General features: G+C 42.9%; 1 protein-coding gene across 2 annotated transcripts in view; it reads left to right on the top strand.

The window, feature by feature from the left end:
- GAB2 (GRB2 associated binding protein 2) overlaps positions 1-14,439 on the top strand; it is a 193,818-nt gene that overhangs the window by 176,964 nt on the left and 2,415 nt on the right. For both annotated transcript variants that reach the window (XM_033950610.1, XM_033950611.1), the window contains exons 7-9: positions 3,401-3,491; positions 8,563-8,665; positions 10,541-10,666. In XM_033950610.1, the coding sequence (XP_033806501.1) occupies positions 3,401-3,491; positions 8,563-8,665; positions 10,541-10,666 (320 nt within the window). The remainder of the gene's footprint in view (positions 1-3,400; positions 3,492-8,562; positions 8,666-10,540; positions 10,667-14,439) is intronic.

The raw sequence follows: 14,439 nt of genomic DNA, 5'->3' as shown, positions 1-14,439 counted from the left end.
CAGACAACTTCTAGGCGGTTCAACATCGAAAGAAGGCTGGACATTCAGCGAATTACAAATGCATGAGGGGAAAGTTGCAGAAGAAAGGGTAGTAGTGGAGGGAAATGAAAGTGAGAGGGGTAGGAATTGCCTGAAGATTGCTTTGGGTTGTAGGGGGAAAAAGTGTAGTGATGTTTAGGTGATGAATTTGTCAAACAGAGTGGTTTTGATAGATTTTCAGAATGCGTTGTAGGTCTGTCTGGTTTTATTTAACAACAAAACACACTCCAAAATATACTGCCACAAACTGAACTCAACACAACAATAAGGCAGAAATAGTCCAAAAAGGGTTCACAAAGGGAGCGCTCAGGAACCAAACCTGTGCACACCACGCAAGCCGCGTGAAGGCTGCCAAGATAATACCAAGTGTTAAGGGTGCTCTCAGTGTGAGCAAGCAGTAAGGGGAGACTAGCTCCAATACTTCATAACTCAGGTAGAGGTAATATACCCCCACCCGCACACCATCACTGAGCACCCTGGGCGTGCAATAAATCAAGTAGAAAACATTCACAAATCAAGAACAGATAAATTAACTGAGTGAATAACAGGTGGAACCTGAGCGACTCCTGAATGAACCCTACCAGCCAAAACCCCAGCGCCAAATCAAAACATCAAAAAAAGAGTGACTTAACTGAAAAGTGAAGCAGGAACTCATCTCTGAGACTCAAAATGAAACGCATCCGGAAAACAGGTTCAACCGAGCCGGTTTCGGGGGAAAACCCTTCTTCAGGAACTCATGAACCCGACGAAAAAGAGTGAGGGCGGCTGGAGGGCATTTTGTCCGGGTTTTGAAAAGCCCACAAAATTTGCGTCGGGCAGGGAGGAAGTCCGCGCATGTGCGGATGTCATGTGCACACGCAGACCTCCTCGCTGCCCGAAAAGAGCAGGGGGCAGGGCTATGGCAGGACTGGGGGCGGGATTAGGATGTTAAGGGCAGGGATGGGCAGAACGGGGCATGCCTGGGGACGGGTCCAGGAGTCCGGATTTTCCAACTGGACAATCTGGCAACCCTAACTAGAGGGGATTCTATAAATGACGCCTAGCAGTTTGATTGACCACCGTGCCACGTGGCGCAGTGTTTCTGATCTCAGGCATTTGGGAATTGCAAAATAAGTGTTTCTGTAGGATATTGATAGTTGGAATTGGTTATCATGAATCAATCAATTATTTTAACAATTTGCATTTCTGCTTTATAACATTAATTTCATTTCTGGACAATTTAAAATGCCTTAGTTGAAAATTATTTTTTATTTAAATCGTCTAAATCTCTCAAACAACAGTGGCCACCTGGTTTAACTGACAGGCCTTTATGACCTTTTCTGACTCCTCTGTGCCTCCCCAATTCAGTCGGTTGAATCCTTTTACTATCTAGATACCGTAAATAAGAATTGAAGCAACATATTTTCTCTCTTACTAACCGTGGCTTCTTAGCTCTTCGCCAGTTTTTCTCGGTGCAACTGTTTTCCTTAATTTCTGTCGCCAATAAGCAGTCATTCTTGCACTGGCCTTGATGATACCATTATAGCCCTCACTGGTCTCTCCCAATACTCTCTAGCAAGGTAACAAACAACCCTGTACAGGACACAGCAATAAGGATTCTCTATAGAGCAGGGATGTCAAAGTCCCTCCTCGAGGGCCGCAATCCAGTCGGGTTTTCAGGATTTCCCCAATGAATATGCATGAGATCTATTTGCAAGCACTGCTTTCATTGTATGCTAATAGATCTCGTGCATATTCATTGGGGAAATCCTGAAAACCCGACTGGATTGCGGCCCTCGAGGACCGACTTTGACACCTGTGCTATAGAGTGTGGAAACATGATTATGTCAATCCTTTGCTTCACCAGCACTACTGGTTACCAATTTCTCTCTGCACCCAGTTTAAAATCCTTATGCTCACACAAGATGCCATCTTTGAAGGGCTGCCGCTGTACTTGTCCTCATTAGTGGTTCCTTAGAAGCTCACCCACCACAAAAAAGCTACAGACAGAACTCTCATTGAGAGGCAGGACGTGAACAAGAAATAGTTCTTTTTAACACATTTAATATACCTAGAAACATAAGATATCAGAGAAAAACTTGGCTCATTGGCGCTGTCATCTACTCTCCTGCCCCAGAGGCTACTCATCATAGATTCTCTTTCATCTGACACTAAGCTTCCATTGTGCATGTCCAAGCATGGTTACGTTTTATCCCTCTTTTGGCTTCTGCTAGAAATCTATTTCAGGTTTCCATTATCCACTCAGTGGAAAAAGAATTTTCTTACATTCCCTGGAACCTCCCTCTCAGCATCATATAATGAATGACCCGTTACCCTTCAATGTCTTAGTATAAAGAAAATGCTACCATCTGGTCTTATTGAAGCCTAATGGATATATGAATGTTTTAGCTGTCTGATCTTCCCTTTTCCTATTTTTTTCCAGCATATTCTAGACACTACGTCTTCCTTTGGTCTTTCCGTACGAGGCCTAGAGAGCAGGTCATACACCAGTTTTTCTTGATCACTCTTGGGCCTCCTGGATCAGTCGGAGCCAGGGCTGAGATCTGGCTCCGTGAACCTCCGCGAATTCCTTCCCCCCCTACTTTAGGACGGTCTTTACAATGATCGTTTTGGGCCAGAAACAATAAAATAAGGCACCTTCCAGAACTTTGCAATTGAGACTTCGAAATCCCAGCCCTTATGGTGTCACCTTTGCACAATGACTGATTCCCTTTCTCAGAGGCTATGAACTGCAGTATCCCCAGTTCCAGAAGGGAAAGACTTGAGCCAGAAATTGCACTCGTATGGCAATGCTCATTGCTGCCACTAAGTTATTAATGTCTTCAAACATGTTGTAGTTACAACTCTCGTCAAAAAACCCTCACTAGACTCTACATGCCTCTCCAACTATCGTCCCAACTCAGCTCCTCCCCTTCCTATCCAAGCTACTTGAACGTGCTCTTCACTGCTGTTGATTGGACTTCCTTTCATCTCAAGCTATTTTTTACCCACTTCAGTCTGACTTTCACTTACTTCAGTCCACTGAAGCTTCCTTTGCTGAAGTCTCCAGTGACCTGTTCCTGGCCAAATCCAAAGGTCTCTACTCTGTCCTCATCCTTCTCAATCTATCTGCAACCTTTCAACACTGTTGATCATCACTGTTGATCCTCACTGGGATTCCAGGGCTCTGTTCTCTCCTGGTTTTCTTCTTACCTCTCCCATCACACTCTGTAGCCTCAAAGATTCATCTTTGTTCCCATTTCATGGTCAAACTCAAAGCGTCACATCCTGCAGAGAATCCAGAATGTCATGGATGATGTACTCAAGCATAAATGTCCCTTTGACTGTCATCCACAGTTTAAAATCTTTGTTTCCACTACAGGTAAACCAACACCTTTAGACCTGAGAAACACCACAGTGATTGATGAACTTCCCTTCAGATCACCAGTCACTAGATCCTGGTCCAGACCTGCGTAAGTACAATTTTGAAGATTCATACATTAGTGGATTTTAGGAGGAAATCTCTCTTACATTCTGACACTCCCACCAAGCTTTGCGGGGTTCATAATCAGGGTACAGTCACTGGCCTGCCGCTAGACGGACCAGGCAGCTGCCTAGGACGGCAACATTTTTGGGGAGGGGGAGCATAGCAGAGTGTGTGGTGCAAGTGGTTAGAGCTTCAGCCTAGAGTGGGAGCCTGCTGGGACAGTTAGGGAATAATGCTTGAGTACATTACATTACAGATTTCTATACCGCCATTACCTTTCGGTTCAAAGCGGATGACAAAAGAGTTATGGAAGAAGGGTTACAAAGTTAGATCAAAGGTCGTTTCCAGGAGAGGGGTACGTAGGATCATGGGGAAGGGAGCGGAAGGTAAAAAGGGGGTATTCGTGGTATTAAGCTTTGTTAAGGGATTTCTTGAAGAGTATAGTTTTTATTTCCTTTCTGAACATCTTGTAACATGTAATCAACATAGAATTGTAGGATATACAGAATATAAATTATTTTTTTTTTTAAACCAAAAATAAAAAAGCAGTTTAACGTTGGCCATGTCCCACTGGCTCTGACAGGAAGTCTGCCTTGGAGAGGGTGGGATGAGCTGCTATAGGGTTCCCAGACATCCGGGACAACTCAGACATGTCCTTTTTTTTAGAGGTGCCTAGAGGGATTTCCAAAACCCAGCAGTCTGCCTGGGTTTTTGGAAGTCCCCGAGCTCGGGGCCACGTCTGGAGACCCTCTGCACACGCACGGACATCAACGCAACGATGTCATACGCATGCACATGAGGTCATTGCAGCCCTCCAGACCTCGGGGAAGGAGACAGGAGGTTCGGCCGCGGGTGGGAATGGGGGCAGAGCTGTGGGCAGAACGGGACGGGACTGGAATAGAATGGAGTGGAGCCAGGCATCCTCCTTTTTTTTTTTTAAAGAGGAAATCTGCCAACCTAGGCTGCTATTAAATGTGAACCTGTGCTCGAGGCCTTGCGCCGCGCTGACTTTTGCGTTAAAGAAACCTCAGCCTTGAGTCTGGTGCTTTAGGTGGTATAACGTGTTTCTGAGGTCTGTCGCTCAGTGGCGTAGTAAGGGGGGGGATGAGGGGGGCGGTCCGACCCGGGTGCCATGTTGGTGGGGGCGTTGGCATCCCTCCTCTTCTCCACGCCCCTCCCCCTCCCCCCGCCTATTTACCTAAGCCCATTTTAGGCACCGCTAGGCACGATTCTGTAAAGTGCGCCCAACTTTTATAGAATCGCATCTAAGTTTCGGGCGCCATTTATAGAATTGGGCCCTCTGTGCATGATTCGTTTACCTCTCACATTAGAAATTATGGGCCCCTTTCACAAAGCCGCGGTAGCGATTCCTTCGCAGCAAATGCCACAAAGACAATTCAGTTTCTGTGGGCTTTGTCGCATTTGCCGTGCCGGAAATGGCTACTGCAGCCTTGTAAAGGGGGGGGGGCCCATATACGAAGGGTGTTCAATAATTTATCTACCCGAGTATGAACGACAACGACGAGCGTGTTGAAACACGTCTGTGCGTGTTGTGACGTGTCCCAAGGTTACTCGTGCACTGTTGCGGTTCAGTGTGAGTCGAACATTCCAAGAGGCAGGATGTCTGGAGAGTCCTCGTGCAAATCGAGTAAGAAAGTGCTAGATTTGGAACATCGTTCAGTGAAAAAAATTCCTCACAAAAGAAGGGAAAAAGCCAGAGGAGATCCGTGAACGCATGACTGCAGTTTCTGGTGAGTCTGCCACATCATCCCACAAAGTAAAATTTTGGAGCAAGGTAGAGAGTAGAGAGTTGCATGAGGACAGAAATCCAACCCATCCCTACCCGTCACCGCCAGGATCCTCTCCGTCCCCACTCATCCCCGCAAGGAATTACCTCCATCCCTGCCCTTCCCCATAAAAAGCAGCAATTACTTCTGACATCAATTGCACAGTTTCTTTTGTGTTTGCGCTGCTGTTTTCCTTGTGGAATCTCTTTGGTGGAACCCTTTTTTTGTTCTCTGTTCAGGTAATTAACTTATAAACCTCCTCTTTTACTAAGGCTGACGTGTCCATGATATTATATGAACGAACTCTGCTTCCAAAGCCTTCTATCCCAGTGGGAGTCCCGTTGGCTAGAGGGGGTCCCCATGGGAGTCCTGTGGGCTAGAGGGGGATCCCCGTGGGAGTCCCGTGTGTTAGGGGGGATTCCCGCAGGATCACCGCGGTAACTGCGGGTTTCCCCGTGATCCCCATTCCCATGCAGACCTCTAGTAGAGAGTCCAGAAATGTGCAAGAAAGTCAACGACTTAATTGTGTCAGACAGACGAATTAAGGTTTCCCGAATAGCTGAAGAAACAGGCATCTCGACAGGTATAGTTTGGAAAATAATTCATGAAAAGTTGGGCATGTCCAAGTTGAGTGCAAGATGGGTTCCAAGAATGCTGACGCCATGTCAGAAGGCCACGAGGCTCCAGGGCTGTCAGAAAAACTTGGAGATGTTCCCTGAAGACCAAGTGAATTTTTTTTCATCGTTTAGTGACTGGAGATGAGACTTGGATCTATCACAGAGATCTTGAGTACAAAATGGAGTCAATGCAGTGGGCGCACAAGTCATCCCCCACCCCAAAAAAGTTCAAAACAGAAAACTCTGCAGGCAAAAGCCAACGGCAACTGTCTTCTGGGATGATGAAGGACTTTTGCTTCTGGAGTTCGTGCCACACAAGACAACCATAACTGGGGAGAGTTACGCCAACATAATGATCGCTAAACGGGAGTCAATCAAGGAGAACCCACTGCAGGCATGCTGCTTCTTCACGACAATGCACTGGTGTACCTGTCACAACAATCACAGGCTTCCATCCAAGAATGTGGGTTTCAGCAGCTGAACCATCCACCCTACAGTCCTGACCTGGCTCCCTTGGATTATTTCCTGTTCCGAGTTTTGAAGAAATCTCTCCATGGACAGCAATTTTCAAGTGATGAAGACGTCAAGGAAGTTGTGACGTCCTGGCTTGAAGGTCAGACAGAAGAATTATTTTCAAAGGGGGTTAAAGTCATTGCAGAGAAAGTGGATGAAGGATATGGAGCAATCAGGGGGACTATATTGAAAAATAAAACAAAATTTTTTTGAAAACTCTTTTCTTTCCTACTGAGATAGATAAATTATTGAACGCCTGTCATATGTACACTTGACCACAGTACATCATTTTTGGCTCAGATTCTATAAACAGAACCATAATCGGCAACCGCCCACAAAAACAGCTCCGATCATGTGTCAATAACGTGACAGTGCCATTTATAGAATGGTGGCTGTATCATAGATACTGTAAGGATCAGAAATGTAGGCCAGGATTTTCAAGGCCTACATTCCCAGCACCTATTTCTGACAAGAATCGCAACTACGAAGGTGCCTACCGATGCCTACGTGTACTTACGACATTAATCATACCTATTTTACTCATAGGCGCTGGTAAGCACCTCTGAATTCATGGTTCTAGTTCTGTTTATGGAGCTGCCTTTTTAAAAAAAAACCAACCTTTTAATTGCTTTTAAATGGCACAATCAATTATTGTGTCAATTTAAGGCAATTAAACCAATTAAAACCAGCACCTAATTAGCAGCACCATTTATAGAATTTGAGCCTTTGGGCCTTTTATAGTCCTTTGAACTATGGTTCCTCTTAGGGAGAGTAGGAGACAGTGGATGGGCAGACTGGATGGGCCATTTGGCCTTTATCTGCCATCATGTTTCTATAACCATAAAGTTCTATGATATCACAATGCAGGTGTAAAGAGCCTTAGCCTATAGGAAGAGGAGATGCAAATGTTAAGAGCCTTAGCCAATAGGGAGAGGAGGAGAAAGTGGATGCTACGGATGGACAGACTGTATGGGCCATTTGCCCTTTATCTGCCATCATGTTTCTATAACCATAATGCTCTATGACCTCACTATGCAGGTGTAAAGAGCCTTAGCCTATAAGAAGAGGAGATGCAAATGTTAAGAGCCTTAGCCAATAGGGAGAGGAGAAGATAGTGGATGCTGCGGATAATAATAATAATAACTTTATTTTTGTATACCACAGTACCACAACAGTTCAGAGCGGTTTACAGAGGAAGAGACTGTACAGACAGCGATGTTACATACAAGACATTCAGATTAGCTTAGCAAGTCGGGATTAGTCAAGTATATCCAGAGGCATATCAGAGATGCAAGGCAGGGAGGGAGTCAGAGAAATTTATCAAAGAGATAGGTTTTAATTGATTTCCTGAAAGTTTAGTAGGAGGGTGAAATTGAAATGAGGGTGGTTAGACATTTATTCCATTTGTCTGCTTGGAATGACAGAGATCTATCAAGGAATCTCTTGTAGATACAGCCCTTTAACCCTTTCAGGACCATAAGGATCGTAGGCCAATTTTTGTGGTTTTGACGACATTTTTATGGTAAAAAGGGCTTGCAGATGCCAAAAAATTGATTTTTTTGTGAAATATCATTATTTTTATTTAAAAAAAATCACACTTCTGGCTTATGGACAGTGTGGCAAGTGAATCTTCTCGTCAATCTGGCAACGACGCTAATGAATGAATGTCGGAACCAGTTTGTTTACATAAAGGCAGTATCCTATGGAATCCGTACATATCAAATTTAGAACTGTAGACTATCCCAATCAAAATTGATAGGATTTTAAAGTTATGGGACAAATATGTCCCTTGGTCCTGAAAGGGTTAAGGACGGGAAGACAAACAGGTAGGCATGCTTCTGTTTTTCTATATTTGGCTTGGTTTTATTCACTCTTGACAATTTTATCATTACCAATTTGTATGTGGAAAGTTTATGAGGTGCATTATTTATTTTATTTACTGATTTAAATGATATATGGTTTTATGTTTGTTATTTATTGAATTGGTTTTAATTTTTAATTTATATGTCTTAATTGGCAAAATCTGATCACTTCGGTCATTTTGATTAATAAAACTTCTTATCTGGTCTGCTCCATTTGGTACTAATTGAGCACCCACAGATCTTTGCCTTTTGGTGATTCTACTATCTTTTGATTTCAGACATACGCTGACCTCCAGCTCTTCGCAATACTGTCGGCCAGTCTCTACACAAAGTATCACCAGCACTAGTTCAGGGGACAGTGAGGAGAATTATGTAGCGATGGTAAGTTGTATGAACCAGTCATTTTGGGGAATTCGGCTTCCCTCTGACAACGTATGTACAGATGACGAACTGAATTTGAGCAGACCCTTCCTGTTGACCCTGCATAAATAGGTCTAGGGCAGGGGTAGACAATTCCGGTCCTCGAGAGCTACAGGTAGGTCAGGTTTCTGCTGTCATAGGACTCAAAACAATTAAACACATGCTAATTTATAATGAAGGGGATAGTTGAACAACTCTTGGAACTTTTTTTTATTTTTGATCCAGCAAGAAAGCAAATTAATCTGAATTAAACTCAATAAAGAGCTATCCTATATGAAGTGTTATTCTTCCCATTACAGATCCCTGCGGCACTCCACTGTTTACTCTCCTCCACTGAGAAAAATGATCATGTAACCCTACCCTCTGTTTTCTATCCGATAACCAATTCCTAATCCACAACTGAACTTTGCCACCTATCCCATGATTCTTTAATTTTTTCAGGAGCCTCTCATGAGGAACTTTATCAAAAGCTTTCTGAAAATCTAGATACACTGCATGAATCGGCTCACCTTTATCCTCATGTTTATTCATACCTTCAAAGAAGTCAGGCAAATTGGTGAGGCAAGAGCTCCCTCGGCTGAACCCATACTGACTCTCTCTCATTAAATTGTGTTTGTCTACGTGTTCCACAATTTTCTTTTTTATAATTGTTTCCACCATTTTGCCCAGCACTGAAGTCAGGCTTACTGGTCTGTAATTTCTTGGATCTCCCCTGGAACCCTTTCTAAAAATCGGCGTAACATTGGCCACCCTCCAACCTTCAGGTACTACAGATGATTTTAGCGACAGGTTACAGATCACTAACAGCAGGTTAGAAATTTCATGTTTGGGTTCTTTTAGTTCCCTGGGATGTATACCATCTGGTCCAGGTGATTTATCACTTTTTAACTTGTTGGTTTGATTTAGTACATCTTCCAGATTCATTGAGATTTCTTTCAGTTCCTCCGCATCATCACCCATGAAAACCATTTCCAGTTCAGGTAGATCTCTTACATATTCTTCCATAAAGACTGAAGCAAAGACTAAAGCTATGGCCTTATCCTCCCTGAGTGCCCCTTTTGCTCCTTGATCATCCAATGGTTCCATGAATTCCCTCACAGATTTTCTGCTTCTGATGTACCTAAAAAAATTGTCATGAGTTTTTGCCTCTTTTGCAAGTTTCTCTTCATATTCTTTCTTATCTTTCTTTATCAGTGCTTTGCATCAAACTTGACTTCCTGATGTTATTACCTTACATGTTTTCTATCCTATTAAGAACTGTAGTTCCTCCCTTTCTCCTTTTGTAATCAATTAGTTTTGTTTTTTGTTATGTCTTGTATATGTGATTTTATTTATCATTTTGTATCCCCTATTTTTTTAACTTGTAAATTGCTTAGAACTATTGATAAGCATTAAATCAAATTTTAGTAAAACTTGAAACTTATTAAGGTAAAATCAGCCTTGGGACTGACTCAGAAGGGTGTCTCCTAAATATTGAGATCCCAAGCATGTTCCTAATTTGCCTATGCTTTGATCCTACCCTGATCTTCCATGAATATGCATAAGATAAATCTACGTGGATCAGGTATCCAATGTATTCCAATTAATGTCAAGCAGAATCATTGTGAATATCTTGAAAATCCAGCTGGCTATGGGGTCACAAGGACACGTTCAGAAATTGTCTCTTCTTTGTAACATAAACATAGCTGGTACCCCAGTTCCCCATGCTCTATATGCATAAAATAGCTGGTGTTTGTTTTGACTTGTTCTGAACAAAGGATTTGCTTTTTATTTGGGTTTTTTATTCTTTTTTGTAATGTTACTTGAAGCTTTGCTTGTATTTTTTCCACCCACCAGCAAAATCCGGTGTCGGCTTCTCCGGGCACAAGTGGCACCAACAGCCCCACCCCAAAGAAGAGCAGTGGCAGTGTAGACTACCTGGCTTTGGATTTCCAGCCCAGCTCTCCTGGTCCTCATCGAAAGGTATCTCTAGAGTTGCTTGCATTGTAATGAAGGTACTATTCTCAGCCTAGGGTTGGAGAAGCTTAGGGAGGCAGATGCAACAATCCGCCAGCAAAGGCTGAGAAGAAGAATTTGATTTTGAGAGGGTGCAGAGATTTGAGCAGCAACACTGTTTAGATGGTTCATAGACAACGGCGCGAAAGACAAAAGCGCGTGCCGACAATTGAGCGCAGCGCGGAGGCGCGCGCCGCCCAAAATTACAGTTTTTAGGGGCTCGGATGGGGGGTTTTGTTTTGTTGGGGAACCCCTCCCCCCCAGTTTACGTAATAGACATCGCGCCGGCGTTATGGGGGGTTTGGGGGGTTGTAACCCTCCACATTTTACTGTAAACTGAACTTTTTCCCTAAAAACAGGGAAAAAGTTAAGTTTTCAGTATAAATGTGGGGGGTTACAACCCCCCACATCCCCCACAACATCCCCACAACGCGGTGCGATGTCTATTAAGTAAAGTGGGGGGGGGTTCCCCCCCACACCCCCCCCGTCGGAGCCCTAAAAACAGTAATTTAGAGCAGCGCACGCCTCTGCGCTGCGCTCAATTGTCTGGGCGCGCCTTTGTCCCGGCGCGCTTTTGACCTGACACCGTTTAGATAGAGCGTGCCAGTCAATGTCACTTACCGAAGAGCCTCTGCTGGGAAGCTCAGTCGATCTTTTGTTTTCAAGTTTTGTAGAGATCTGGAATGAACTTCCTGACTCCATTAGGTTTTTAGGCCAACTGCAATTATTTCGTAAATTCCTGAAAATTTGTTGTTCTCGCAATTTTTTAATGGTTTAACTACAGCCTCAACGAAATGATAATATTATAGTTATTTTTCTTATGCTTTTCTTACATACTTTAGTTTTTAATTAGTTCTTCCTTCTCCTATGAACTCTAGTCTTAATTATATGTGAACCGAGTCGAGCTCCACTGGGAGATGACCCGGTATATAAACCAAAGATTAGATTAGATTAGATACATTACAAAAACCAAAAGTTAGAATTTCAACAAAAACCTCTGAAAGATTAGGATAGAATCTCAGAATGAAGCAGAGTTAAGGACGTGGCCGCATGAAGCACATCTCGATGCTTAGAACTTCGAGACCAAGCTGAGTCAGACTAAGGTCTATCAAGTTTCGAGTTTATTCAGACTTGATATACCGCTTTTATATACCAAAGCGGTTTACAACTTTACAATCTTAAAAATTAATTAAAAACCTGGGGAGGAAAGATGAACAAACCAAAACTGACAAATAGAACAAAAAAAAGGGTCGAAACAAAAGGGAAGAGGGTAAAGGTACAATATCAAAAATAAAAAGATAGGGTACAGGAAAAAAACGACAAGGGAGAGAGAATGTCAGGAACAGACGTCTTCGCGTTTTTCTCTCTTTTATTTTGTTTAAATTAGTTTCTTGCCATAGTGTTAGGGGAAGGGCATTCCAAAGTGTGGGCGCAACTACTAAGTAAATGGTTTTTCGCGTTGTATCATAGAATAGCTGTCTACGTGTAATTGAGGGAATACTCAAGAGATGTTGGTTAGAGGATCTCAGTGACCTTGAGGATTCATAAGGGATTAAAAGCCTGTCAATGAACATGGGAGAGTGAATGAGTTGACCTTTGAAAGCTAGTAAGAGAGTTTTAAATGAGATTCTGGGTGTAATAGGCAACCAATGGGCTGTTAAGTCCAGCATCCCATCTCAGACATTGGTCAGTCTGGAACACATGTATGTTTATGTTTATTAAAATTTTTCTATACCGCCTATAAAGCCAAAAAGGATCAAAGCAGTTTACATCACAACTTAATCATATTTAAGAAAGGAACTCAGTTAGATAATAGGAAAGGAAAGAGATTAACATTTCTAAAACATATCCACTAAAACTGTTATATGAAATAAATAAATCTAAATGAACACAAATCAGTACAAATTAATACAAATTAATGCAGATTGCTGTCGCCATTCCATTATTCAATTCGGGAGAGCCATTTGAAAAAAAATGTACTTTTAGATGTATCTTAAAATTTTGAAATGATTCTTCCTTCCTTAACTCTACTGGTAAATTGTTCCATAATATTGGAACTAAGTAGAAAAATGCACCCTTTCTGGTTGAGGCAATAATGCCACTGTACAGAACCATGGTAAGACCTCATCTGGAGTACTGTGTGCAATTCTGGAGGCCACATTACCGTAAAGATGTGCTTCGAGCTGAGTCAGTCCAGCGAATGGCCACTAGGATGGTCTCCGGACTCAAGGGTCTCTCATACGAGGAAAGACTGGGCGAGTTGCAGCTCTACTCTCTAGAGTAGTGCAGGGAGAGGGGTGACATGATTGAGACGTTTAAGTACGTCACAGGTCATGTCGAGGTGGAAAACGACATATTCTTTCCTAAGGGACCTTCAGTCACAAGGGGGCACCTGCTCAAACTCAGAGGAGGGAGATTTGGTGGTGACACCAGGAAGTATTTCTTTACAGAAAGGGTGGTGGATCACTGGAACAAACTACCGGTGCAGGTGATCAAGGCCACTAGCGTGCTCGACTTTAAGAATAAATGGGACATCCACGTGGGATCTCTACGTGGGTCGAGCAGCACTCTGACTTAATGGGGTGGGACAGTAGAGTGGGCAGACTTGATGGGCTATAGCCCTTTTCTGCCGTCATCTTTCTATGTTTCTATGATGAGCCTTTGAGATATGGGGAACAGCTACTCAATTGTCATTTAAAGATCTCAATGTGTAGAATAACACTAGATGAGAGAGATATAATGGTTGTAACTCAAATAATGCTCTATGTGCCAGCATCAGGATTTTAAATTGAATTCTAAATCCCATTGGTAAGCAATGGCATTTCAAATATGATGGAGTCACATGGTTATAGATGTGTGCGTGACTAACAGCCGAATTGCCGCATTTTGTACTGTTTGTAGACGTTTCAATTGCCCAACTGTTATTCCCGCATATACCAATTTGCCATAATCCAACTTAGATAGAACAAAAGCATGAATTAAAGTATGTCACGATTTCTCACCCAGGAAATCTTGAATAGCTCTAAGTTGTCTTAATGCCCCAAATCCTTTTGCAACTGTAGATGAAACCTGCTGCTCATAAGAACATAAGAATTGCCGCTGCTGGGTCAGACCAGTGGTCCATCGTGCCTAGCAGTCCACTCACGCGGCGGCCCCTAGGCCAAAGACCAGTGCCCTAACTGAGTCTAGCCTTACCTGCATACGTACTGGTTAAAGCAGGAACTTGTCCAACTTTGTCTTGAATCCCTGGAGGGTGTTTTCCCCTATAACAGACTCCTGAAGAGCGTTCCAGTTTTCCACCGCTCTCTGGGTGAAGAAGAACTTCCTTATGTCAATTAAAATTCCCAACTACTTAAAACTACCTACTATCTCTATAAGCTGATTGTATAGTGAAAGATCTAGTTGTGGTGTTACCTTGTCACCTGAAATACAACATGCTACTGTTTTTGACATAATCAATACCAGTCCATGTTCCCCCAACCATTCTTATATCCTATCCAAACCATCCAAAAGAGAGCTCAGATCCAATGTTGAAGGGGATAAATCATATACCAACAAAATATCATCTGCATAGATATATGTACTGATTCCTAATTCCTGAATTCTTCTTGCAAGAGGACTCAAAAATATATTAAACAGGATAGGTGAAAGGGCTGAGCCTTGTGGTACCCCACAGTCCAATAATCTATCACTGGATGTTCACCCATCCATAACTATCTAAAAGTACGATCCCGGAGAAA

This window comes from Geotrypetes seraphini, chromosome 6 (assembly GCF_902459505.1).
Source record: "Geotrypetes seraphini chromosome 6, aGeoSer1.1, whole genome shotgun sequence".
Classification (NCBI taxonomy): domain Eukaryota; kingdom Metazoa; phylum Chordata; class Amphibia; order Gymnophiona; family Dermophiidae; genus Geotrypetes; species Geotrypetes seraphini.
Note: the sequence above shows the minus strand (reverse complement) of the source record. Positions and strands in the feature narration are given on the sequence as shown.